Source organism: Pseudophryne corroboree, chromosome 10 (assembly GCF_028390025.1).
Source record: "Pseudophryne corroboree isolate aPseCor3 chromosome 10, aPseCor3.hap2, whole genome shotgun sequence".
Taxonomy (NCBI): domain Eukaryota; kingdom Metazoa; phylum Chordata; class Amphibia; order Anura; family Myobatrachidae; genus Pseudophryne; species Pseudophryne corroboree.
The window spans coordinates 15469785-15496491 of NC_086453.1; the positions used below are offsets into that span (position 1 = coordinate 15469785).

The following is a 26707-nucleotide window of genomic DNA, read 5'->3' on the forward strand; positions in this document are numbered from 1 at the left end:
ATGTCCAGGAAGCAGAGCGTCCGCACCCGGCCCGGGAAGAAGGCCGAGGTGGAGCGGAAGAGGGACGAGAGAGCGGCGCGCCGGGCCCTGGCCAAAGAGCGCAGGAACCGGGCGGGGGATGATGACGGCTCGGAAGAGTTCGCCAGTTTCGCGAACCAGCTGCAGGTGTTGGGTCTCCGGCTGAGGGAGGTACCGGGAGACGGGTGAGTAGCCGAGGCAACTGGGGAGGCTAACAGCCGACATGTTACTAAACCCAGTGGGCCATTGTCCGCCATCTTTGTGCTCTCATTCTGTCCAGCAGCCCCAGACTGGTGCCTCAGCTCAGACTAGCGCCATCTTTGTACTCTCATTCTGTCCAGCAGCCCCAGACTGGTGCCTCAGCTCAGACTAGCGCCATCTTTGTACTCTCATTCTGTCCAGCAGCCCCAGACTGCCGCCTCAGCTCAGACTAGCGCCATCTTTGTACTCTCATTCTGTCCAGCAGCCCCAGACTGGTGCCTCAGCTCAGACTAGCACCATGTTTGTACTCTCATTCTGTCCAGCAACCCCAGACTGGTGCCTCAGCTCAGACTAGCACCATGTTTGTACTCTCATTCTGTCCAGCAACCCCAGACTGGTGCCTCAGCTCAGACTAGCGCCATCTTTGTACTCTCATTCTGTCCAGCAGCCCCAGACTGCCGCCTCAGCTCAGACTAGCGCCATCTTTGTACTCTCATTCTGTCCAGCAGCCCCAGACTGCCGCCTCAGCTCAGACTAGCGCCATCTTTGTACTCTCATTCTGTCCAGCAGCCCCAGACTGCCGCCTCAGCTCAGACTAGCGCCATCTTTGTACTCTCATTCTGTCCAGCAGCCCCAGACTGCCGCCTCAGCTCAGACTAGCGCCATCTTTGTACTCTCATTCTGTCCAGCAGCCCCAGACTGGTGCCTCAGCTCAGACTAGCACCATGTTTGTACTCTCATTCTGTCCAGCAGCCCCAGACTGGTGCCTCAGCTCAGACTAGCGCCATCTTTGTACTCTCATTCTGTCCAGCAGCCCCAGACTGGTGCCTCAGCTCAGACTAGCGCCATCTTTGTACTCTCATTCTGTCCAGCAACCCCAGACTGCCGCCTCAGCTCAGACTAGCGCCATCTTTGTACTCTCATAGTCTAGCGCCATCTTTGTACTCTCATTCTGTCCAGCAGCCCCAGACTGGTGCCTCAGCTCAGACTAGCGCCATCTTTGTACTCTCATTCTGTCTACTAGCCACCTTTGTACTCTCATCCTGTCCAATAGCCACAGACTGATGCCCCAGCTCAGACTGGCGCCATTTGTGTACTCTCATTCTGTCCAACAGCCAAAGACTGGCACCATCTTTGTACTTTCATGCTGTCCAGCAGCCAGAGACTGCCACCTCAGCTCAGACTAGCGCCATCTTTGTACTCTCATTCTGTCTAGTAGCCACAGACTAGCGCCATCTTTGTACTCTCATCCTGTCCAACATCCACAGACTGGCGCCTCAGCTCAGACTTGCGCCATCTTTGTACTCTCATCCTGTCCAACATCCACAGACTGGCGTCATCTTTGTGCTCTCATTCTGACCAGTAGCCCCTGCTCTGACTAGCGCCACCTTTTTCTCCTTAATTACCACCTGTAGGATCAGTTATATGGTCATATTATTTACATGTCACATAATCCGATCTCAGCCAGCACTGACTCTTGCCCATTGCTGTAGTCCTGAATGCATGTCGCTCAGTAGTCAGTAGAGGTTGGTTGTGTACCCCCATTAGCTCTGAGGAGCCAGTAATCAGTAGCCTCATCTTACTGGTAACCCCGTTATTACCTGTGCCCTGTCCGCCATTAGGAACTGCTTATTTAGAGCGCTGGGAGACCAGTTGGAGGGACATTCCAGAAACCACCTGCGGCTCCGGCAAGAGACGGTGAATTACATGGTGAAGCACCGCGGCGACTTTGAACCCTTTGTGGAGGACGATATTCCGTTTGACCGTCACGGTGAGAGCCTGGATGACCAGAGCTGGACGCTGACCTGACTCAGACTGACGGCACCACTTTCTTTAATGTCTCTCTTCTCGTAGTTTCTAACTTGGCGCAGTCCGGTACGTTCGCCGGTAACGATGCCATAGTGGCGTTTGCTCGCAGTAGCAGTGTGAACGTGGTCATTCACCAGCTCAATAACCCTCTGTGGCAGGTAATGATTCCGCTTCCTTTCATGCTTAATGAAGACGATTTGTGTTATAATGAAGCCACATGCTTAGAAAGTCATTACTTTTATCTATGAGTTATTATAATTATCCCTTATTGGTATGGCGCCTCAGTGGTTGTGCAACGCCTTACACAGTACATACGTAGAAACAGTGCACACACAATAAGCAACAAATGCAAGAGCCTTACATACATGGGAAACCTGCTACATGTGCAGTCATAATACCACAGAAGGACCCAAAGGTGTGGTGCTGTTCCAGGGGAGGGGGGTGATAGTGTAAGTGATGGAGGTAAAAGCATATGAGGGAGGAAAGCCCTCATGAAAGCTTACACTCTATAGGGGAGAGACAGTGAGTGAGGAGCATAGAGCGGTGGGTTAGGATGACAGCTTACACTCTATAGTGGAGGGACAGACAGACAGACAGGGGTGACACAGAGGAGAGACAGTGAGTGAGGAGCATAGAGCGGTGGGTTAGGATGACAGCTTACACTCTATAGGGGAGGGGCAGACAGACAGGGGTGACACAGAGGAGAGACAGTGAGTGAGGAGCATAGAGCGGTGGGTTAGGAGGAGAGCTTACACTCTATAGGGGAGGGACAGACAGACAGGGGTGACACAGAGGAGAGACAGTGAGTGAGGAGCATAGAGCGGTGGGTTAGGATGAGAGCTTACACTCTATAGGGGAGGGGCAGACAGACAGGGGTGACACAGAGGAGAGACAGTGAGTGAGGAGCATAGAGCGGTGGGTTAGGATGAGAGCTTACACTCTATAGGGGAGGGACAGACAGACAGGGGTGACACAGAGGAGAGACAGTGAGTGAGGAGCATAGAGCGGTGGGTTAGGATGACAGCTTACACTCTATAGGGGAGGGGCAGACAGACAGGGGTGACACAGAGGAGAGACAGTGAGTGAGGAGCATAGAGCGGTGGGTTAGGAGGAGAGCTTACACTCTATAGGGGAGGGACAGACAGACAGGGGTGACACAGAGGAGAGACAGTGAGTGAGGAGCATAGAGCGGTGGGTTAGGATGAGAGCTTACACTCTATAGGGGAGGGGCAGACAGACAGGGGTGACACAGAGGAGAGACAGTGAGTGAGGAGCATAGAGCGGTGGGTTAGGATGAGAGCTTACACTCTATAGGGGAGGGACAGACAGACAGGGGTGACACAGAGGAGAGACAGTGAGTGAGGAGCATAGAGCGGTGGGTTAGGATGAGAGCTTACACTCTATAGGGGAGGGGCAGACAGACAGGGGTGACACAGAGGAGAGACAGTGAGTGAGGAGCATAGAGCGGTGGCTTAGGATGAGAGCTTACACTCTATAGGGGAGGGACAGACAGACAGGGGTGACACAGAGGAGAGACAGTGAGTGAAAAGCATAGAGCGGTGTTGGGTTAGGATGAGAGCTTACACTCTATAGGGGAGGGACAGACAGGTGACACAGAGGAGAGACAGTGAGTGAGGAGCATAGAGCGATGGGTTAGGATGAGAGCTTACACTCTATAGGGGAGGGGCAGACATACAGGGGTGACACAGAGGAGAGACAGTGAGCGAGGAGCATAGAGCGGTGGGTTAGGATGAGAGCTTACACTCTGTAGGGGAGGGGCAGACAGACAGGGGAGACACAGAGGAGAGACAGTGAGTGAGGAGCATAGAGCGGTGGGTTAGGATGAGAGCTTACACTCTAGGGGAGGGGCAGACAGACGGGTGACACAGAGAGGAGAGACAGTGAGCGAGGAGCATAGAGCGGTGGGTTAGTATGAGAGCTTACACTCTATAGGGGAGGAGCAGACAGACGGGTGACACAGAGGAGAGACAGTGAGTGAGGAGCATAGAGCGGTGGGTTAGGATGAGAGCTTACACTCTATAGGGGAGGGGCAGACAGACAGGGGTGACACAGAGGAGAGACAGTGAGTGAGGAGCATAGAGCGGTGGGTTAGGATGACAGCTTACACTCTATAGGGGAGGGGCAGACAGACAGGGGTGACACAGAGGAGAGACAGTGAGTGAGGAGCATAGAGCGGTGGGTTAGGATGAGAGCTTACACTCTATAGGGGAGGGGCAGACAGACAGGTGACACAGAGGAGAGACAGTGAGTGAGGAGCATAGAGCGGTGGGTTGGTATGAGAGCTTACACTCTATAGGGGAGGAGCAGACAGACGGGTGACACAGAGGAGAGACAGTGAGTGAGGAGCATAGAGCGGTGGGTTAGGATGAGCGCTTACACTCTATAGGGGAGGGACAGACAGACAGGGGTGACACAGAGGAGAGACAGTGAGTGAGGAGCATAGAGCGGTGGGTTAGGATGAGATTACACTCTATAGGGGAGGGACAGACAGACAGGGGTGACACAGAGGAGAGACAGTGAGTGATGAGCATAGAGCGGTGGGTTAGGATGAGAGCTTACACTCTATAGGGGAGGGGCAGACAGACAGGGGTGACACAGAGGAGAGACAGTGAGTGAGGAGCATAGAGCGGTGGGTTAGGATGAGAGCTTACACTCTATAGGGGAGGGACAGACAGACAGGGGTGACACAGAGGAGAGACAGTGAGTGAGGAGTATAGAGCGGTGGGTTAGGATGAGCTTACACTCTATAGGGGAGGGGCAGACAGACAGGGGTGACACAGAGGAGAGACAGTGAGTGAGGAGCATAGAGCGGTGGGTTAGGATGAGAGCTTACACTCTATAGGGGAGGGACAGACAGACAGGGGTGACACAGAGGAGAGACACTGAGCGAGGAGCATAGAGCGGTGGGTTAGGATGAAAGCTTACACTCTGTAGGGGAGGGGCAGACAGACAGGTGACACAGAGAGGAGAGACAGTGAGCGAGGAGCATAGAGCGGTGGGTTAGTATGAGAGCTTACACTCTATAGGGGAGGAGCAGACAGACAGGGGTGACACAGAGGAGAGACAGTGAGTGAGGAGTATAGAGCGGTGGGTTAGGATGAGCTTACACTCTATAGGGGAGGGGCAGACAGACAGGGGTGACACAGATGAGAGACAGTGAGTGAGGGGCATAGAGCGGTGGGTTAGGATGAGAGATTACACTCTATAGGGGAGGGACAGACAGACAGGGGTGACACAGAGGAGAGACAGTGAGTGAGGAGCAGAGAGCGGTGGGTTAGGAGGAGAGCTTATACTCTATAGGGGAGAGACAGACAGACAGGGGTGACACAGAGGAGAGACAGTGAGTGAGGAGCAGAGAGCGGTGGGTTAGGAGGAGAGCTTATACTCTATAGGGGAGAGACAGACAGGGGTGACACAGAGGAGAGACACTGAGCGAGGAGCATAGAGCGGTGGGTTAGGATGAGAGCTTACACTCTATAGGGGAGGGGCAGACAGACGGGTGACACAGAGAGGAGAGACAGTGAGCGAGGAGCATAGAGCGGTGGGTTAGTATGAGAGCTTACACTCTATAGGCAGTGTTCGCAAAAACGCGCTATAGCGCGTTTTTTACCCGGTATTGATGTTCAGGGACTCACTTTTCCAACATGTGTGAGTCCTCTGGGACGCGCTCCGCTGCAGCCAATCCCTAGCCTGGCAGATTGATTGGCGTGGCGGCCCGGCGGCAGGCTTTAAAAACAGGAGGTGGAGCCTTGCCAGTCAGGACATGACAGCGCAGCTCCGTGGCAGCGATCCTCTGTGACATGGGGTAACCCGCGGCTGGGGAGGGGGTTTGGCTTCTGAGTGCCGCCAGTGGTCCGTGGCCGGGGAGAGGGGGGGTCGGGTCGGGTGCACGGTAAGAGCTCGTTATAAGTGGCGTGGGGAGAGGGGGGCTGTCTGTTCCCGCGGTGGGGGCTGGTTCAGGGACGGCATTACAATGAGTCTCACTGACTCATTAAATGCCGCGACCAGCGCTGCGCCTGTTCGCCCGCCCACCGCCAGTGTCCCAGAGCCTGTGTATGAAGACGGCCACTGCACAGCCAGTCACTCGGGTCCTGTCTCCCGGCCAGTAAAAGGTTCGCTCTCCTTCTCCTCCCACTCAAATGCTGCCTGCGTTTTACTAATCTAAACTCCCCCTCTATTGCTGCTGACACGGACACCGGGCTGGAAGGGGAGGACTGGGGCCGCTCTCACAGCCCTTGCCTACTTCTATTACACCCCTGTCCTGACCGTCCCCGGCGCCAAACGTCCGTCGGAGGAATGTGCAGAGGCACTGGCAGCCGTGTCCATGCAAAGTAGCAGCCCTAGATTATATACACCACTGACGAGCAATGCTACAGTAGTACAAGCCTCTCTCTCAATCACTCCCTTTCCTCTGCCTCCATCTATCCCCTCTCTCTCTGTCTCCCCCCCCCCTCTTTCCATCCCCCCCCCTTTTCTCTCTCGCTCTGTCAGTCTCGTTCCCTCTCTCTCTCTGTCCGCCTCGTTCCCTCTCTCTCTCTCTCTCTCTCTCTCTCTCTCTCTCTCTCTCTCTCTCTGTCCGTCTCGTTTCCTCCCTCTCTCTCTGTCCGTCTCCTCGTTCTCTCTCTGTCCGCCTCGTTCCCTCTCTCTCTCTCTCTCTCTCTCTCCTCGTTCTCTCTCTCTCTGTCCGTCTCCTCGTTCTCTCTCTCTCTTTGTCCGTCTCCTCGTTCTCTCTCTCTCTCTTTGTCCGTCTCCTCGTTCTCTCTCTCTCTCTCTCTCTGTCCGTCTCCTCGTTCTCTCTCTCTCTCTCTCTCTCTCTCTCTCTCTGTCCGTCTCCTCGTTCTCTCTCTCTGTCCGTCTCCTCGTTCTCTCTCTCTCTCTCTCTCTCTCTGTCCGTCTCCTCGTTCTCTCTCTCTCTCTCTCTCTGTCCGTCTCCTCGTTCTCTCTCTGTCCGTCTCCTCGTTCTCTCTGTCCGTCTCCTCGTTCTCTCTCTGTCCGTCTCCTCGTTCTCTCTCTGTCCGTCTCCTCGTTCTCTCTCTCTCTCTCTCTCTCTCTCTGTCCGTCTCCTCGTTCTCTCTCTCTCTCTGTCCGTCTCCTCGTTCTCTCTCTCTCTCTGTCCGTCTCCTCGTTCTCTCTCTCTCTCTCTCTGTCCGTCTCCTCGTTCTCTCTCTCTCTCTCTGTCCGTCTCCTCGTTCTCTCTCTCTCTCTCTCTCTCTGTCCGTCTCCTCGTTCTCTCTCTCTCTCTCTCTCTCTCTCTCTCTGTCCGTCTCCTCGTTCTCTCTCTCTGTCCGTCTCCTCGTTCTCTCTCTCTCTCTCTCTCTGTCCGTCTCCTCGTTCTCTCTCTCTCTCTGTCCGTCTCCTCGTTCCCTCTCTCTCTCTCTCTCTCTGTCCGTCTCCTCGTTCCCTCTCTCTCTCTCTCTCTCTCTCTCTCTCTCTGTCCGTCTCCTCGTTCCCTCTCTCTCTCTCTCTCTCTCTCTCTCTCTCTCTCTCTCTGTCCGTCTCCTCGTTCCCTCTCTGTCTCCCCACCTCTCTCTCTCTCTCTGTCCCGCCCCCTCTCTCTGTCTGTCTCTCTCTTCCCCTCTGTCAACCCGCTCTCTGTCAGTCTCCCCCCCCTCTGTCAGTTTCTCTCTTCCCCCTACACCCACCTCACTCTCTTCCCACTACACCCAGTGATCACAAAATATGCGCTATAGCGCATTTTACGCACTACAAGCAGAGAGGTCTCTAAGTGACCAGTGCGTCTCTGCTAATAATACTGTTTCAGTGCCTCTCTTGCCATCAAATCACCACCGGTAGCTTCTCCCCATTCAATAGCGCTGCCCGCAGCTTCTCCCCGTCCAAAGTGTATAACGTGCTCTGCCTGGCTCAGTGTGTGTATAGCTGGTTCTACCTGGCGCAATGTATATAACGTGCTCTGCCTGGCGCAATGTGTATAACGTGCTCTGCTTGGCTCAGTGTGTATAGCTGGTTCTACCTGGCGCAAAATGTATAATGTGCTCTGCCTGGCGCAAAGTGTATAACGCGCTCTGCCTGGCACAATGTGTATAGGTGGTTCTGTTTGGTGCAATGTGTATAACGTGCTCTGCCTGGCACAATGTGTATAGGTGGTTCTGTTTGGTGCAATGTGTATAACGTGCTCTGCCTGGCACAATGTGTATAGGTGGTTCTGTTTGGTGCAATGTGTATAACGTGCTCTGCCTGGCGCAAAGTGTATAACGTGCTCTGCCTGGCGCAAAGTGTATAACGTGCTCTGCCTGGCGCAAAGTGTATAACGTGCTCTGCCTGGTGCAAAGTGTATAACGTGCTCTGCCTGGCACAATGTGTATAGGTGGTTCTGCTTGGTGCAATGTGTATAATGTGCTCTACCTGGTGCAGTGTGTATAGGAGGTACTACCTGGTGCAATGTGTATAAGCGGCACTACTGTGTGGTGTAATTTGGCACTATTATGTGGCCAAGCCCCCTTCCCCACAAAGCCAGACCCCTACGTTTTTGGTGCGCGCCTTTGGCGCGCACTATCCATGCTTTGTAGTATGGGAGGGGGAGCACCAATTCACTTTCTGCCAAAAGGGCACCAAAATGTCTAGTTACAGCTCTGGTGCAGGGTGTCCTGTATGCTACACAGCCCAGCAGCATCGTCACCCCATCCTCCCCCTTGCAACACTTTTGTTGTGTCCAAATCAAGTCCGTGTTTTTATATTTAAATCATTAATAAGATTAATAAGAACCTTCATTCCGATGGGACCCAAAAAAGGACAGTTAGGACCCCAATTTTTAAAAGTGAGGGGTCCCTGGGACCCACTTTTTTTTCGGTTCAGCGCGATCACTGTATAGGGGAGGAGCAGACAGACGGGTGACACAGAGGAGAGACAGTGAGTGAGGAGCATAGAGCGGTGGGTTAGGATGAGAGCTTACACTCTATAGGGGAGGGGCAGACAGACAGGGGTGTGACAGAGGAGAGACAGTGAGTGAGTAGCATAGAGCGGTCGATTAGTATGAGAGCTTACACTCTATAGGGGAGGGGCAGACAGACGGGTGATATAGAGGAGAGACAGTGAGCGAGGAGCATAGAGCGGTGGGTTAGGATGAGAGCTTACACTCTATAGGGGAGTAGCAGACAGACAGGGGAGAAACAGAGGAGAGACAGTGAGTGAGGAGCATAGAGCGGAGGGTTAGGATGAGAGCTTACACTCTATAGGGGAGTAGCAGACAGACAGGGGAGACACAGAGGAGAGACAGTGAGTGAGGAGCATAGAGCGGGGGGTTAGTATGACAGCTTACACTCTATAGGGGAGGGACAGACAGACAGGGGTGACACAGAGGAGAGACAGTGAGCGAGGAGCATAGAGCGGTGGGTTAGGATGAGAGCTTACACTCTATAGGGGAGAGGCAGACAGACAGGGGTGACACAGAGGAGAGACACTGAGCGAGGAGCATAGAGTGGTGGGTTAGGATGAGAGCTTACACTCTATAGGGGAGGGGCAGACAGACAGGTGTGACACAGGAGAGACAGTGAGTGAGGAGCATAGAGTGGTGGGTTAGGAGGAGAGTTTACACTCTATAGGGGAGGGGCAGACAGACAGGGGTGACACAGAGGAGAGACAGTGAGTGAGGAGCATAGAGTGGTGGGTTAGGAGGAGAGTTTACACTCTATAGGGGAGGGGCAGACAGACAGGGGTGACACAGAGGAGAGACCGTGAGTGAGGAGCATAGAGCGGTGGGTTAGGATGAGAGTTTACACTCTATAGGGGAGGGACAGACAGGGGTGACACAGAGGAGAGACAGTGAGTGAGGAGCATAGAGCGGTGGGTTAGGATAAGAGCTTACACTCTATAGGGGAGGGACAGAGACAGGGGTGACACAGAGGAGAGACACTGAGCGAGGAGCATAGAGCGGTGGGTTAGGAGGAGAGCTTACACTCTATAGGGGAGGGACAGACAGACGGGTGACACAGAGGAGAGACTGTGAGTGAGGAGCATAGAGCGGTGGGTTAGGATGACAGCTTACACTCTATAGGGGAGGGACAGACAGACAGGGGTGACACAGAGGAGAGACAGTGAGTGAGGAGCATAGAGCGGTCGATTAGTATGAGAGCTTACACTCTATAGGGGAGGGGCAGACAGACAGGGGTGACACAGAGGAGAGACAGTGAGTGAGGAGCATAGAGAGGTGGGTTAGGATGAGAGCTTACACTCTATAGGGGAGGGACAGGCAGACAGGGGTGACACAGAGGAGAGACAGTGAGCGAGGAGCATGGAGCGGTGGGTTAGGATGAGAGCTTACACTCTATAGGGGAGGGGCAGACAGACAGGGGAGAGACAGTGAGTGAGGAGCATAGAGCGGAGGGTTAGGATGAGAGCTTACACTCTATAGTGGAGGGACAGACAGACAGGGGTGACACAGAGGAGAGACAGTGAGTGAGGAGCATAGAAGCGGTGGGTTAGGATGAGATTACACTCTATAGGGAAGGGGCAGACAGACAGGGGTGACACAGAGGAGAGACAGTGAGTGAGGAGCATAGAGCGGTCGATTAGTATGAGAGCCTAAACTCTATAGGGGAGGGGCAGACAGACGGGTGATATAGAGGAGAGGACAGTGAGTGAGGAGCATAGAGCGGTGGTTAGGATGAGAGATTACACTCTATAGGGGAGGGGCAGACAGACAGGGGTGACACAGAGGAGAGACAGTGAGTGAGGAGCATAGAGAGGTGGGTTAGGATGAGACTTACACTCTATAGGGGAGGGACAGACAGACAGGGGGTGACACAGAGGAGAGACAGTGAGTGAGGAGCATAGAGCGGTGGGTTAGGATGAGAGATTACACTCTATAGGGGAGGGGCAGACAGACGGGTGATATAGAGGAGAGACAGTGAGCGAGGAGCATGGAGCGGTGGGTTAGGATGAGAGCTTACACTCTATAGGGGAGGGGCAGACAGACAGGGGTGACACAGAGGAGAGACAGTGAGTGAGGAGCATAGAGCGGTGGGTTAGATGAGAGCTTACACTCTATAGGGGAGGGGCAGACAGGTGACACAGAGGAGAGACAGTGAGTGAGGAGCATAGAGCGGTGGGTTAGGATGAGAGCTTACACTCTATAGGGGTGGGACAGACAGACAGGGGAGACACAGAGGAGAGACAGTGAGTGAGGAGCATAGAGCGGAGGGTTAGGAGGAGAGCTTTCACTCTATAGGGGAGGGGCAGACAGACGGGTGACACAGAGGAGAGACAGTGAGTGAGGAGCATAGAGCGGAGGGTTAGGATGAGAGCTTACACTCTATAGGGGAGAGGCAGACAGACAGGGGTGACACAGAGAAGAGACAGTGAGTGAGGAGCATAGAGCGGTGGGTTAGGATGAGAGCTTACACTCTGTAGGGGAGGGGCAGACAGACGGGTGACACAGAGGAGAGACAGTGAGTGAGGAGCATAGAGCGGAGGGTTAGGATGAGAGCTTACACTCTATAGTGGAGGGACAGACAGACAGGGGTGACACAGAGGAGAGACAGTGAGCGAGGAGCATAGAGTGGTGGGTTAGGATGAGAGCTTACCACTCTATAGGGGAGGGGCAGACAGACAGGGGTGACACAGAGGAGAGACAGTGAGTGAGGAGCATAGAGCGGTGGGTTAGGATGAGAGCTTACACTCTATAGGGGAGGGGCAGACAGACAGGGGTGACACAGAGGAGAGACAGTGGAGTGAGGAGCATAGAGCTGGTGGGGTTAGGATAAGAGCTTACCACTCTATAGGGGAGGGACAGAGACAGGGGTGACACAGAGGAGAGACCGTGAGCGAGGAGCATAGAGCGGGGGGTTAGTATGAGAGCTTACACTCTATAGGGGAGGGACAGACAGACATGGGGTGACGCAGAGGAGAGACAGTGAGCGAGGAGCATGGAGCGGTGGGTTAGGATGAGAGCTTACACGCTATAGGGGAGGGGCAGACAGACGGGAGACACAGAGGAGAGACAGTGAGTGAGGAGCATAGAGCGGAGGGTTAGGATGAGAGCTTACACTCTATAGGGGAGGGGCAGACAGACAGGGGTGACACAGAGGAGAGACAGTGAGTGAGGAGCATAGAGCGGAGGGTTTGGATGAGAGCTTACACTCTATAGGGGAGGGGCAGACAAACAGGGGTGACACAGAGGAGAGACAGTGGAGTGAGGAGCATAGAGCGGTGGGTTAGGATGAGAGCTTACACTCTATAGGGGAGGGGCAGACAGACAGGGGTGACACAGAGGAGAGACAGTGAGTGAGGAGCATAGAGCGGTGGGTTAGGATGAGAGCTTACACTCTATAGGGGAGGGGCAGACAGACAGGGTGACACAGAGGAGAGACAGTGAGTGAGGAGCATAGAGCGGAGGGTTAGGATGAGAGCTTACACTCTATAGGGGAGGGGCAGACAGACAGGGGTGACACAGGAGAGACAGTGAGTGAGGAGCATAGAGTGGTGGGTTAGGATGAGAGTTTACACTCTATAGGGGCGGGACAGACAGACAGGGGTGACACAGAGGAGAGACAGTGAGTGAGGAGCATAGAGCGGTGGGTTAGGAGGGGAGCTTACACTCTATAGGGGAGGGACAGACAGACAGGGGTGACACAGAGGAGAGACAGTGAGTGAGGAGCATAGAGCGGTGGGTTAGGAAGACAGCTTACACTCTATAGGGGAGAGACAGACAGGGGTGACACAGAGGAGAGACAGTGAGTGAGGAGCATAGAGCGGTGGGTTAGGATGAGAGATTACACTCTATAGGGGAGGGACAGACAGACAGGGGTGACACAGAGGAGAGACAGTGAGTGAGGAGCATAGAGCGGTGGGTTAGGAGGGGAGCTTACACTCTATAGGGGAGGGACAGACAGACAGGGGTGACACCAGAGGAGAGACCAGTGAGTGAGGAGCATAGAGCGGTGGGTTAGGATGACAGCTTACACTCTATAGGGAGAGACAGACAGGGGTGACACAGAGGAGAGACAGTGAGTGAGGAGTATAGAGCGGTGGGTTAGGATGAGAGCTTACACTCTATAGGGGAGGGACAGACAGACAGGGGTGATACAGAGGAGAGACAGTGAGTGAGGAGCATAGAGCGGTGGGTTAGGATGAGAGCTTACACTCTATAGGGGAGGGACAGACAGACAGGGGTGACACAGAGGAGAGACAGTGAGTGAGGAGCATAGAGCGGTCGATTAGTATGAGAGCTTACACTCTATAGGGAGGGGCAGACAGAGGAGAGACAGTGAGTGAGGAGCATAGAGCGGTGGGTTAGGATAAGAGATTACACTCTATAGGGGTGGGACAGGCAGACAGGGTGACACAGAGGAGAGACAGTGAGTGAGGAGCATAGAGCGTGGGTTAGGATTGAGAGCTTACACTCTATAGGGGAGGGGGCAGACAGACATGGGTGACCGAGAGGAGAGGACAGTGAGTGAGGAACATAGAGCGGTGGGTTAGCAGGAGAGCTAAGGGGAGGGACAGACAGGGGTGACACAGAGGAGAGACAGTGAGTGATGAGCATAGAGCGGTGGGTTAGGATGAGAGCTTACACTCTATAGGGGAGGTACAGACAGACAGGGGTGACACAGAGGAGAGACAGTGAGTGGGGAGCATAGAGCGGTGGGTTAGGATGAGAGCTTACACTCTATAGTGGAGGGGCAGACAGGAGTGACACAGAGGAGAGACAGTGAGTGAGGAGCATAGAGCGGTGGGTTAGGATGAGAGCTTACACTCTATAGGGGAGGGCAGACAGACGGATGACACAGGAGCGACAGTGAGTAAGGAGCATAGAGCGGTGGGTTAGGAGGAGAGCTTACACTCTATAGGGAAGGGACAGACAGACAGGGGTGACGCAGAGGAGAGACAGTGAGTGAGGAGCATAGAGCGATGGGTTAGGATGAGAGCTTACACTCTATAGGGGAGGGGCAGACAGACAGGGGTGACACAGAGGAGAGACAGTGAGCGAGGAGCATAGAGCGGAGTTGGGCTGGGATGAGAGCTTACACTCTATAGGGGAGGGTAAGATGGGTGGCACGGGGGGGGGGGGGGGGGGGGGCATAGAGCGGTGGGTTATGGTGAGTGCTGGAAGGCTTTGCTAAAGATTACCATACCAGGATGTTTGTGGTAGGAAGTACAGGCAAGTATGGATGGGCACATAAAAACTCCACACAGCATAGAACCTGGGTGGCAAATTGAACCTAGGACATCAGTGCTGCACGCTAACCATTGAGCTACTGTACGGCCATTTAAAAAAAAAAAAAAATGTAATTATACATTTGTCCGCAGTTTGAACTCATTCCTAGACTTGGGTGTTGTGCTACAGAAACAGATTTAGAAAATCCAAATAGTTTTTCACACTGTCTTTGTATGTACCTGGGTAGGGGCGGACATATTGCTATGCATTATCATACAGTGAAATACTGAATAGCTGTGCCCGTTGCTGGGGAGGCCAGGTTGCACTGGAACAGAACACGGAGAGGAGCTCGTTAACAGTAGCTCTAATGATACGTGATGTCAGCCTTCCTCAGCGGCATAGATTGTTATCCTGCGGTTGGCCAGCGTCCATCTGTTAGCGGTGCTAGCTGTCTGCCAATACACACACTGCTGGTAGCTACAGGGAAATGTCATGTTTGCACCACTCAGGAAGCTCTGCTCTCTCTATCCGCAGATCCGAGGCTCTGATAAGCCCAACGTCCGCGAGCTGCACATTGCTTACCGCTACGGAGAACACTATGACAGCGTCCGACGCATTAATGACAACACAGAGACACCGGCCAACGTGCAGACAGAGGTGAGACCTCCTGGATGCACTGTAGGCTGTAAATGGCCTATAGCTATACCGTTACATTCTGCTTATGGGAAACTGTATTTCTCTGACGTCCTAGTGGATGCTGGGGACTCCGTAAGGACCATGGGGAATAGCTGCTCCGCAGGAGACTGGGCACAGCTAAGAAAGATTTAGGACTACCTGGTGTGCACTGGCTCCTCCCACTATGACCCTCCTCCAGACCTCAGTTAGAATCCTGTGCCCGGCTGAGCTGGATGCACACTAGGGGCTCTCCTGAGCTCCTAGAGAGAAAGTATATTTTAGGTTTTTTATTTTACAGTGAGATCTGCTGGCAACAGACTCACTGCAGCGAGGGACTAAGGGGAGAAGAAGCGAACCTACCTAACTGGTGGTAGCTTGGGCTTCTTAGGCTACTGGACACCATTAGCTCCAGAGGGATCGACCGCATGGAACCGGCCATTGATGTTCGGTCCCAGAGCCGCGCCGCCGGCCCCCTTACAGAGCCAGAAGCAAGAAGAGTCCGGAAAATCGGCGGCAGAAGACATCAGTCTTCACCAAGGTAGCGCACAGCACTGCAGCTGTGCGCCATTGCTCCTCATACACACTTCACACTCCGGTCACTGAGGGTGCAGGGCGCTGGGGGGGGGGCGCCCTGAGCAGCAATAAAAACACCTTGGCTGGCAAATATATGACAATATATAGCCCCAGAGGCTATATATGTGATAAATACCCCTGCCAGAATCCATAAAAAAGCGGGAGAAAAGTCTGCGAAAAAGGGGCGGAGCTATCTCCCTCAGCACACTGGTGCCATTTTCTCTTCACAGTGCAGCTGGAAGACAGCTCCCCAGGCTCTCCCCTGTAGTTTTCAGGCTCAAAGGGTTAAAAAGAGAGGGGGGGCACTAAATTTAGGCGCAATATTGTTTATACAAGCAGCTATTGGGGGAAAAAATCACTCAGTTATAGTGTTAATCCCTGCATTATATAGCGCTCTGGTGTGTGCTGGCATACTCTCTCTCTGTCTCCCCAAAGGACTTTGTGGGGTCCTGTCCTCAGAGCATTCCCTGTGTGTGTGCTGTGTGTCGGTACGGCTGTGTCGACATGTGGGATGAGGAAGGTTACGTGGAGGTGGAGCAGAGGCCGATAAATGGGATGTCGTCCCCTGTGGGGCCGACACCAGAGTGGATGGATAGGTGGAAGGTATTAACCGACAATGTCAACTCCTTACAAGGCTGGATGACGTAAAACAGCTGTGGGACAGCCGGCTTCTCAGCCCGCGCCTGCCCAGGCGTCTCAAAGGCCATCAGGGGCTCAAAAAAAGCGCCCGTTACCTCAGATGGCAGACACAGATGTCGACACGGAGTCTGACTCCAGTGTCGACAAGGTTGAGACATATACACAATCCACTAGGAACATCCGTTACATGATCTCAGCAATGAAAAATGTGTTAAGCATTTCTTACATGAACCCAATTACCACATAAAAGGGGTTTTATTTTTGGGGAGAAAAAGCAGCCAGTGTTTTGTTCCCCCATCAGATGAATGAATAAAGTGTGTAAAGTAGCGTGGGTCCCCCCAATAAGAAACTGGTAATTTCTAAAAAGTTACTGATGGCGTACCCTTTCCCGCCAGAGGATAGGTCACGTTGGGAGATATCCCTTAGGGTGGATAACGCGCTCACACGTTTGTCAAAAAAGGTGGCACTGCCGTCTTAGGATACGGCCACCTTGAAGGAGCCTGCTGATAAAAAGCAGGAGGCTATCCTGAAGTCTGTATATACACACTCAGGTTATATACTGAGACCTGCAATTGCCTCAGCATAAATAGTGCTGCTGCAGCGTGGTCTGATACCCTGTCAGATAAGATTTATACCCTAAGACAGGGATAATAGTTTGCTAACATAGAGCATATTAAAGACGTCGTCTTATATATAAAGGATGCACAGAGGGATATTTGCCGGCTGGCATCCAGAATTAATGCAATGTCCATTCTGCCAGGAGGGTATTAGAAACCCGGCAGTGGACAGGTGATGCTGCCTATAAAAGGCACATGGAGATTCTGCCTTATAAGGGTGAGGAATTGTTTGGGGATGGTCTCTGGGACCTCGTATCCACAGCAACAGCTGGGGGGGGACACAAAAAAAAATATTTACCTCAATTTCCTCACAGCCTAAGAAAGCACCGTATTTTCAGGTACAGTCCTTTCGGCTTCAGAAAAGCAAGCGGGTCAAAGGCGCTTCCTTTCTGCACAGAGACAAGGGAAGAAGGAAAAAGCTGCACCAGCAGCCAGTTCCCAGGATCAAAAATCTTCCCCCGCTTCCTCTGAGTCCACCGCAGGACGTTGGGGCTCCACAGGTGGAGACAGGTGCGGTAGGGGCGCGTCTCGGGATCTTCAGGGACCAGTGGGTTTGCCCACAGGTGGATCCCTAGGTTCTGCAATTAGTATCACAGGGATACAGGCTGGAGTTCGAGGCGACTCCCCCTCGCCGTTACCTCACATCAGCCTTGCCTGCTGCCCTCGGAGAAAGGTAGTACTGGCGGCAATTCACAAGCTGTACTTCCAGCAGGTGAAATCAAGGTACCCCTCCTTCAACAAGGCCGGGGTTACTATTCCAAAATGTTGTGGTACCGAAACCAGACGGTTCGGTGAGACCCATTCTAAAATTGAAAGCCTTGAACACTTATATATGAAGGTTCAAGTTCGAAATGGAATCGCTCAGGGCGATTATTGCAAGCCTGGAGAATTTCATGGTATCACTGGACATCAAGGATGCTTACCTGCATGTCCCTATTTACCCTCTTCACCAGGAGTACCTCAAAATTGTGGTACAGGATTGTCATTACCAATTCCAGACGTGGCCGTTGGTCTGTCCCCGGCACCGAGGTATTTACCAAAGTAATGGCCGAAATAATTATCCCGTACTTGGACGATCTCCTTATAAAGGCGAGGTCCAGGGAGCAGTTGTTCGGCGGAGTAGCACTATCTCGGGAAGTGCTACAACAGCACGGCTGGATTCTGAATATTCCAAAGTCGCAGCTGGTTCCTACGACGCGTCTACTGTTCCTGAGTATGGTTCTGGACACAGAACAGGATAAAAAAGGTTTCTCCCAGAGGAGAAGTCCAAGGAGTTGTCGTCTCTAGACAGAGACCTCCTAATACGTATACAGGTGTCGGTGCATCAATGCACGCGAGCCCTGGGAAGGATGGTAGCTTCTTACGAAGAAATTCCATTCGCCAGGTCCCATGCAAGGATTTTCCAGTGGGATCTGTTGGACATGTGGTCCGGGTCGCATCTTCAGATGCATCGGCGGATAACCCTGTCTCCAAGGGCCAGGGTGTCGCTGTTGTGGCTGCAGAGTGCTCATCTTCTAGGGGGCCGCAGATTCGGCATACAGGACTGGGTCCTGGTGACCACGGATGCCAGCCTTCGAGGCTGGGGGGCAGTCACACGGGGAAGAATCTTCCAAGGCTATGGAAAAGTCAGGAGACTTCCCTACACATAAATATTCTGGAACTAAATGCCCTAAGTCAGGCCGGTGCTGATCCAGTCAGACAACATCACGGCGGTCGCTCATGTAAACCGACAGGGCGGCACAAGAAGCAGGATGGCGATGGCAGAAGCCACAAGGATTCTCCGATGGGCGGAAAATCATGTGTTAGCACTGTCAGCAGTGTTCATTCCCGGAGTGGACAACTGAGAAGCAGACTTTCTCAGAAGACACGACCTCCACCCGGTAGCGTGGGGACTTCATCCAGAAGTCTTCCAAATGATTGTACACCGTTGGGAAAGGCCACAGGTGGACATGATGGCGTCCCGCCTCAACTAAAAGTTACAAAGATATTGCGCCAGGTCAAGGGACCCTCAGGCAATAGCTGTGGACGCTCTGGTAACACCGTGGGTGTACCAGTCGGTGTATGTGTTCCCTTCTCTGCCTCTCTTACCCAGGGTAATGAGAATAATAAGAAGGAGAGGAGTAAGAACTATACTCATTGTTCCGGGTTGGCCAAGAAGAGCTTGGTAACCAGAACTCCAAGAAATAATCTCAGAGGACCCATGGCCTCTGCCGCTCAGACAGGACCTGCTGCAGCAGGGGGCCTGTCTGTTCCAAGACGTACCGCGGCTGCGTTGGACGGCATGGCGGTTGAACGCCGGATCCTGAAGGAAAAGGGAATTCCGGAGGAAGTTATCCCTACGCTAATTAAAGCTAGGAAAGAAGTGAACGCAAACCATTATCACCGCATATGGCGGAAATATGTTGCGTGCTGTGAGGCCAGGAAGGCCCCAAAGGAGAAATTTCAGCTAGGTCGATTTCTGCACTTCCTACAGTCAGAGGTGACTATGGGCCTAAAATTGGGTTCCATTAAGGTCCAGATTTCGGCTCTATCGATTTTCTTCCAAAATGGAACTGGCTTCACTGCCTGAAGTTCAGACTTTGGTTAAGGGAGTGCTGCATAGTCAGCCCCCGTTTGTGATCCAGTGGCACCGTGGGATCTCAACGTGGTGTTGGATTTCCTGAAGTCGCATTGGGTTGAGCCACTTAAATACGTGGAGCTATAATACCTCACGTGGAAAGTGGTCATTCTGTGGGCCTTGGCGTCGGCCAGGCGTGTGTCAGAATTGGCGGTTTTGTCATACAAAAGCCCTTATCTGTATTTTATATGGGAAAGGCGGAATTGAGCACTCGTTCCCAATTCCTTCCTAAGGTGATATCAGTTTTTTATGTGAACCAACCTATTGTGGTGCCTGCGGCTACTTGGGACTTGGAGGATTCCAAGTTACTGGACGTAGTCAGGGCCCTGAAAAGTATATGTTTCCAGGACAGCTGGAGTCAGAAAGACTGACTCGCTATTTATCCTGTATGCACCCAACAAGCTGGGTGCTCCTGCTTCTAAGCAGACGATTGCTCGCTGGATCTGTAGCACGATTCAACTTGCACATTCTGCGGCTGGACTGCCGCACCCTAAATCGGTAAAAGCCCATTCCACGAGGAAAGTGGGCTCTTCTTGGGCGGCTGCCCGAGGGGTCTCGGCTTTACAACTTTGCCGAGCTGCTACTTGGTCAGGGGCAAACACGTTTGCAAAATTCTACAAATTTGATACCCTGGCTGAGGAGGACCTTGAGTTCTCTCATTCGGTGCTGCAGAGTCATCCGCACTCTCCCGCCCGTTTGGGAGCTTTGGTATAATCCCCATGGTCCTTACGGAGTCCCCAGCATCCACTAGGACGTCAGAGAAAATAAGATTTTACTCACCGGTAAATCTATTTCTCGTAGTCCGTAGTGGATGCTGGGCGCCCGTCCCAAGTGCGGACTGTCTGCAATACTTGTATATAGTTATCGTTAACTAAAAGGGTTATTGTTGAGCCATCTGTTGAGAGGCTCTGTTATGTTCATTCTGTTAACTGGGTATCATATCACGAGTTATACGGTGTGATTGGTATGGCTGGTATGAGTCTTACCCGGGATTCAAAATCCTTCCTTATTGTGTCCGCTCTTCCGGGCACAGTATCCTAACTGAGGTCTGGGGGAGGGTCATAGTGGGAGGAGCCAGTGCACACCAGGTAGTCCTAAATCTTTCTTAGCTGTGCCCAGTCTCCTGCGGAGCCGCTATTCCCCATGGTCCTTACGGAGTCCCCAGCATCCACTACGGACTACGAGAAATAGATTTACCGGTGAGTAAAATCTTATTTTACCTTTGATTCCATTATCACAGAAATGCAGGAATTGTTGCTCAGTCACTGCCGCCATAGGATCTCCAGGCCCCCGACAGTGATCTTATCCACATTAGGACAGTTTGATGCGATCCTCCTTATGTATATGCAGTCACACAATGCAATTCTACAAAGCAAGTCCGCCAGACTGTCAGCCACTCTGTGTTTTCCCTGTTGGAGATTTCCTCCAGAGTTGCTATTCAGGAGTTGCCAACTGTATAGTTTAAGAACTGTACCCTGATTGGTAAACCAGCTGAATAATTCACTGGTGCGGGATGAGGCGGAGAGAGCGCCGATTGGTCGGCCGCTGCAGCATCCAGTCACTGCTCCCCACCTGTTTAAAACCTTTTGTGCTTCCTGTTTCCCAATGATCATCTACCCTGGATGGTTTAACTCTCTGGGTGCTGTTCTGCAGGGGTATTGAGCTAATGTTGGGGACGCCCACTTTTCTGCTGGTCATTGCTGCTCCGAACACATTTTGAAGTATATTAAATGTTATGAAATAGAGTTTCAAATGATTTATTTTTTTAATGGCAATTAAAATTCACTTTTTTCTTTTTTTTAACCCCTTCGCTGTTGAGCCTACTTTGGTCTTATTCCAACATCCTCTTATTATGTATGCGGATCCACACAAATTATTCCTTGTTTTCCCCAGAAAAGATTCCCAGGAATAGTCTGTGTTTTTCTTTTCAATAAAACAGCCAGAAAGTGAATTAAAAGCAAATGTGTATTTTTATTCTACCTGTCACCAATAAATACTTTGTGGTTCTTGTATCTGCATTCACCCTTCCAACACCGCAAAAGACCAACTTTACACCCAGGTTTTCATAATAAAATCTGCATCTGATTTTTTTTTTTTTTATTTCTGGGTGTTTTAATGAAACACATAAAATGTGTAGGGATCAGGGTGGTCATTCAAAGTTGTTGATGAGGCAAAAAAATCGTCACTTCTGCGTATGCGGCGCAATGCGCACGCGCAACGTACTATTACAACGAACGATGTAGTTTCACACAGGGTCTAGCGAAGCATTTCAGTCGCACTGGTGGCCGCAGAGTGATTGACATGAAGTGGGCGTTTCTGGGTGTCAACTGAGCGTTTTCAGGGAGTGTTCGGAAAAATGCACACGTGCCAGGAAAAACGCAGGTGTGGCTGGGTGAACGCAGGGCGTGTTCGTGACGTCAAATCCGGAACTGAACAGTCTGAAGTGATCGCAAGCGCTGAGTAGGTTTTGAGCTACTCTGAAACTGCACAAAAAAACTTTGTAGCCGCTCTGCGATCCTTTCGTTTGCACTTCTGCTAAGCTAAAATACACTCCCAGTGGGCGGCGGCATAGCGTTTGCACGGCTGCTAAAAACAGCTAGCGAGCGAACAACTCGGAATGACCACTGGCCCAACAAGATGTGTCCTTTTTGAAAAACTGACAACCTACCACAGTAACTGAGTTGGCCCCTGTTTTTATGGATTGCAGGATGGGGGGAGGTCTGTGTATTAGAATTACCCCCATCTTTGGATTTCCAAATGCTTTCTGTAGTGGAGGGTGTCCCTCTTTCACACACGTGTATAATTGGCCAAAATTGAGCATGTTAAGTGTCTTCTGCCACTCACCACTCTCACTAGTATTACTGAGGATCCACATCATTTGGAAGCGATGGTACCACTGAATCTGTGGGTGCCTGGATGGGGTAGATCTGGTACTTTAATTGCCCTCCCCACTATTTCCTGGCTTGTAGAAGTTTATGCAATCGCTTGTTTGGAAAGGGCGGGGCTGAGTGACATCATCCCGTTCCCGCAATGCTGACAGCAAGCCCGGATCCTAGTGGCAGGGGCTATTATAAATAACACCCCCCCTGATTGAATCCCTGCAGTGAATTACATATTATGACCACTGTCAGCCCTACTCCAGACTTATTATTAATAATACTTCCTAATTGTGTCATTCTGATCCGCGTGCAGATGCTTTCCAAGGACGAGTCCAATCGGAAGGGCAAACAGAAGTCCAGTCTGCCAAATGAGCGCTCGGCGCGGCAGGGGGATGCCGTCCAGAAAGTACAGAACGCCACCGGATGCACGGTAACTTGTGTTCTTACACTAAGGGGTCTATTCAATTCAAGACTGAATTCCCGACTTGTCGGAAAAACTGCAGTTTCTGACATTTTAAGGTCGAATCCAGATTCGACCTATTCAATTAAACTGCCGTTTTTCGGACAAGTCAGAAATTCTGACTTGTCAGAAAACACGCGGATTAGCCGCGGATCCACGTGTTTTGTCGGATTAGCAGCCGAATCTGACTGGTTTTAGTCCCGTTTCTGACAATGTCAAAAAAGTTGGATTGGCATTGTCGGAAGCGGCCAAAACCTGTCGGATTTGCTCGCTAATTGAATAGTGAACTGTTGGATCCTCTCCGTCAGAGGGGATCCGACAGCAATTGAATAGACCTGTAAGGCTGAAATGGAGAAATACAACCAAGTGTTTTAGGTGGTGGATGAGTGCTGTATGGTTCAGTGCTAATGAACGTGGAACCTTATAGAGCAGGCGGTGGGACTGCCCTCTTCAATTTCCCTGCAGACATCCATATGGGGAGGTGTATCCAGCCTCATAAAGAGTGGAGAAACTGTCCATAGCAAAGCTTCCGGTAGCATTAATCAGGTACATGCTATAAAATGTTAACAAGCAGCTGATTGGCCGCTCTGGGCAACTTATCCATTTCTCCACGCTGTAGAAGGTGACGTGTCCTCCCCTGTCAGATTCTTGGGGAATATATTTAGCTAATCTGCTACTGCGTCATCTGTATACAGTGTGCTTGTGCAGGCTTGACTGATTCTGTATATGTGTTGTTCTTCTATAAGGACGCTCGCCTCATCCTGCAGAGTTTGGAGGCTGAGAGCTACGACATAGAGTCGGCCATCCACGTCATTCTGCAGATCCAGGAGTTGAAACAGATCGGTGAGTGTTTTTTCCCTCGGGACAGCTGGGGACGTTAATATAACGTTGTATAGTCCGGTGGTAGCGGAACTTCTGGTAACGCCCCTCCTTTATTCAGAATAAATTATTGGAAGCGGACTGATGTTGGATTAGCAGCAAAGGAAACGCATCGGTAAATGTGATTGTACAAAGTGACAGATGACGGAACAGACTTCCCAGAGAACTGAGCAGGGGACCCGAGATCTGGTTATTCTGGGGGAAAGCCGACGTGGAACTGTGTAGAAATTTAAATAGATTTTGAAAACACGACCTTCCCTTGTCTGTTGTTGTTTGGCAGTTCTAGAAGTTCCAGATTTATTAATTTCAAGACCCCGCCTCCGTTACCTGATGCAATGAGCCAGGTTGGCACCGTGGCTCTTGGGCAAAGGGCTATGGTTCTGGATTAGGGCTGTTCGGTGTGCGAAACGCGTTATCTTTGGAGGAAAATGATCTATTGTCATCAGTGATGGGGTTGGGAGCCTGCTTATGTTATATGTAGGAGGCATAGTTAATGAGGGATTAGAAGTAGAGAACCCTTTTTATCTGGAATATTTTGCCCCGTGATGATGTAGTAATAAGTTTGTGCGTTATGTGGGGAAGAGAATGGAGCCACTGTAATAAATGTTGCCGTCTATCCTCCGCAGCTGGCAACGCAGGCTCTGCAGACGAAGGATGTCAGTGTCCGCACACGAATGTATCTTTGGACTCCGATGATCGTGAAAGGACACGAACCCAACGGAGACCAGAATATACAGAGAACTGCAGCCCCGTATCCACGGTGCTGAGTAACCACAGCAGACAGACCAGACCCGACGCAAATATCGCTCCGCCAGAGGAGGACTGCGCAGAGGATAAAAACACCCAGGAGGAGAACAGGGACCGGCGGAGCCAGAAGGTAAAGGCCTTTGCTTGAAGTATAGAGACATCGCTGCAGGTTCTCCATGTGGCAGATTCCAGCGTATATTACAGTTATAGGGAAAGTGGAATTAAATGGCTGGAACACGTGTGTGTACAGGGAACCAGACACCAACGCTATAAAGCTCCATAAGAGTCATTGCACGTTTCACAGCACCAATAAATCGGTTGCAGAAGCTCCGCCTCTGCCACCTGCCGCTGTAATCGGCCTTGTGATTGGCTATATCGCTGTACATTAGAGTGGTGAGCATTCTCTGTAATCTGGTAGTATGCAGTGAGTAATCTGTAAATGAGATATACCATGCCTGCCTATCTAAGGAGTTTTACCCAACTGTTACTGTTCATTGGATTCTCCAGGTGAGCAACAAGCAGCGAAAAGATCAACAGAGACAACAGAAGAAGAAACGTCAGGAGGAGAGGCACCGGCAGAAGGTGCAGGACCTCCGGAGCAATAACACGGACAATAACCAGCAGGAGGACAGCGACCCCTCACGTGTAACGGTCATAAAGGCTTTTGAAGCCCTCAATATCTGATGATTATTGACTGCCGCTGACTCATCCGTTCTAACGGCTAAGCGATCATCATCTTGTGTGTGGATCTTTCTTCATCTGCTTCGTCATCATCATCTTGTGTGTGGATCTTTCTTCATCTGCTTGGTCATCATCATCTTGTGTGTGGATCTTTTCATCTGCTTGGTCATCATCATCTTGTGTGTGGATCTTTCTTCATCTGCTTTGTCGCCTCATTCGTTCAACGAGGGCAGACGGATGAAGATACTCGTTTGACATCTCCTGTGCCTTGTCCGTGTCCGCCATGTTTTCCCCTCCCCTGAGTGTTTGTGGTTCCGGCTGTGAGATTGCGCAGCCACACACCAATCACCAATACTGTACATGTATGACCGCGACCTGCTGGGCTGCAGGTTGTCGGAACAGAGAGAATAGTATTTGAAAATATATATTTTTAAATAAACGTAATGTTTAACAATTTATTTTTGGTCAATTGCTTGAGCAGGATGTCTGCACGGAACGCGGTCGGTCACCCCATAGTTACCCATTCATTCATTCATTCATTCATTCATTCATTCATTCATTCATTCATTCGTCCAAAGCGCACATTACACTAACCCCAAACATGCCTAGTAATTCATTTCATGGTGATGGGGCCATTCACAGAATAATCCTGATCATGGGTACAGACCTCCTAGTAATACACGTAATGGAAGTAGACCACCTGTGTTGAAGCCCAACTGCTAGAATGCTCCGATTACCTGCCCCCCTGTGTTGTCTATATGGACCCAGAGAATTTCGAACTAAGGGAATATTTGCTGTAGAATAAAAATGAGGACCAGCACATCCACATTATGGAAATTCCTACCTAATCCGCAGTATCCAATCAGCAGCTGGCTTTTATCTGACGTCTGCATGTTAGATAATGAAGCAAATACCTGGCTGCTGTGCTCTGAGAACTTGCGTCTTCATCTGATGTTACTCAATGACCCTCCTTGAATAGGTCTCTGGTGTTCTGCTTTTCCCAGTTAGCACAGGAACAATCTTTAGAGCCTAATGCAGACCTGATAGCAGCAAAATTGTTCTCTAATGGGTAAAACCATGTGCACTGCAGGTGGGGCAGATGTAACGTGTGCAGAGAGTTAGATTTCAGTGTAAAAATAAAACTTCCAGTATTTACCCCGCACATAAACAATATAACCCACCCAAATCTATCTTTCTCTGACGTCCTAGTGGGTGCTGGGTACTCCGTAAGGACCATGGAGAATAGACGGGCTCCGCAGGAGACTGGGCACTCTTTAAAGAAAGATTAGGTACTATATCTGGTGTGCACTGGCTCCTCCCTCTATGCCCCTCCTCCAGACCTCAGTTAGAATCTGTGCCCGGCCAGAGCTGGATGCACCTAGTGGGCTCTCCTGAGCTTCCTAGAAAAGAAAGTATTTTAGTTTTTTATTTTCAGTGAGATCTGCTGGCAACAGACTCACTGCTACGTGGGACTTAGGGGAGAGAAGCAAACCTACCTGCTTGCAGCTAGCTTGTGCTTCTAAGGCTACTGGACACCATTAGCTCCAGAGGGATCGAACACAGGGCCCGACCTCGATCGTCCGTTCCCGGAGCCACGCCGCCGTCCCCCTTGCAGAGCCAGAAGACGGAAGAAACCGGAGGAAATCGGCGGCTGAAGACTTCGGTCTTCAATAAGGTAGCGCACAGCACTGCAGCTGTGCGCCATAGCTCCCACAGCACACCACACGCTCCGGTCACTGGTGGGTGCAGGGCGCTGGGGGGGGGGGGCGCCCTGGGCTG

At 51.5% G+C, this 26707-nt stretch overlaps 1 protein-coding gene across 2 annotated transcripts; it reads left to right on the forward strand.

Moving 5' to 3' along the window:
• Positions 1 to 25384, forward strand: OTUD3 (OTU deubiquitinase 3). Of its 2 annotated transcripts, XM_063942147.1 has the most exons (9): positions 1 to 203; positions 1842 to 1990; positions 2074 to 2186; positions 14696 to 14818; positions 22475 to 22591; positions 23087 to 23167; positions 23368 to 23464; positions 24127 to 24377; positions 24755 to 25384. In XM_063942147.1, the coding sequence occupies exons 1-9, from the start codon at positions 1 to 3 to the stop codon at positions 24929 to 24931; spliced, it is 1311 nt and encodes a 436-aa protein (XP_063798217.1). In that variant the 3' UTR covers positions 24932 to 25384. The 2 variants fall into 2 exon arrangements, with proteins under 2 accessions (XP_063798217.1, XP_063798218.1); XM_063942148.1 differs by lacking the exon at positions 23087 to 23167.
• Positions 25385 to 26707: the final 1323 nt, after the last annotated feature.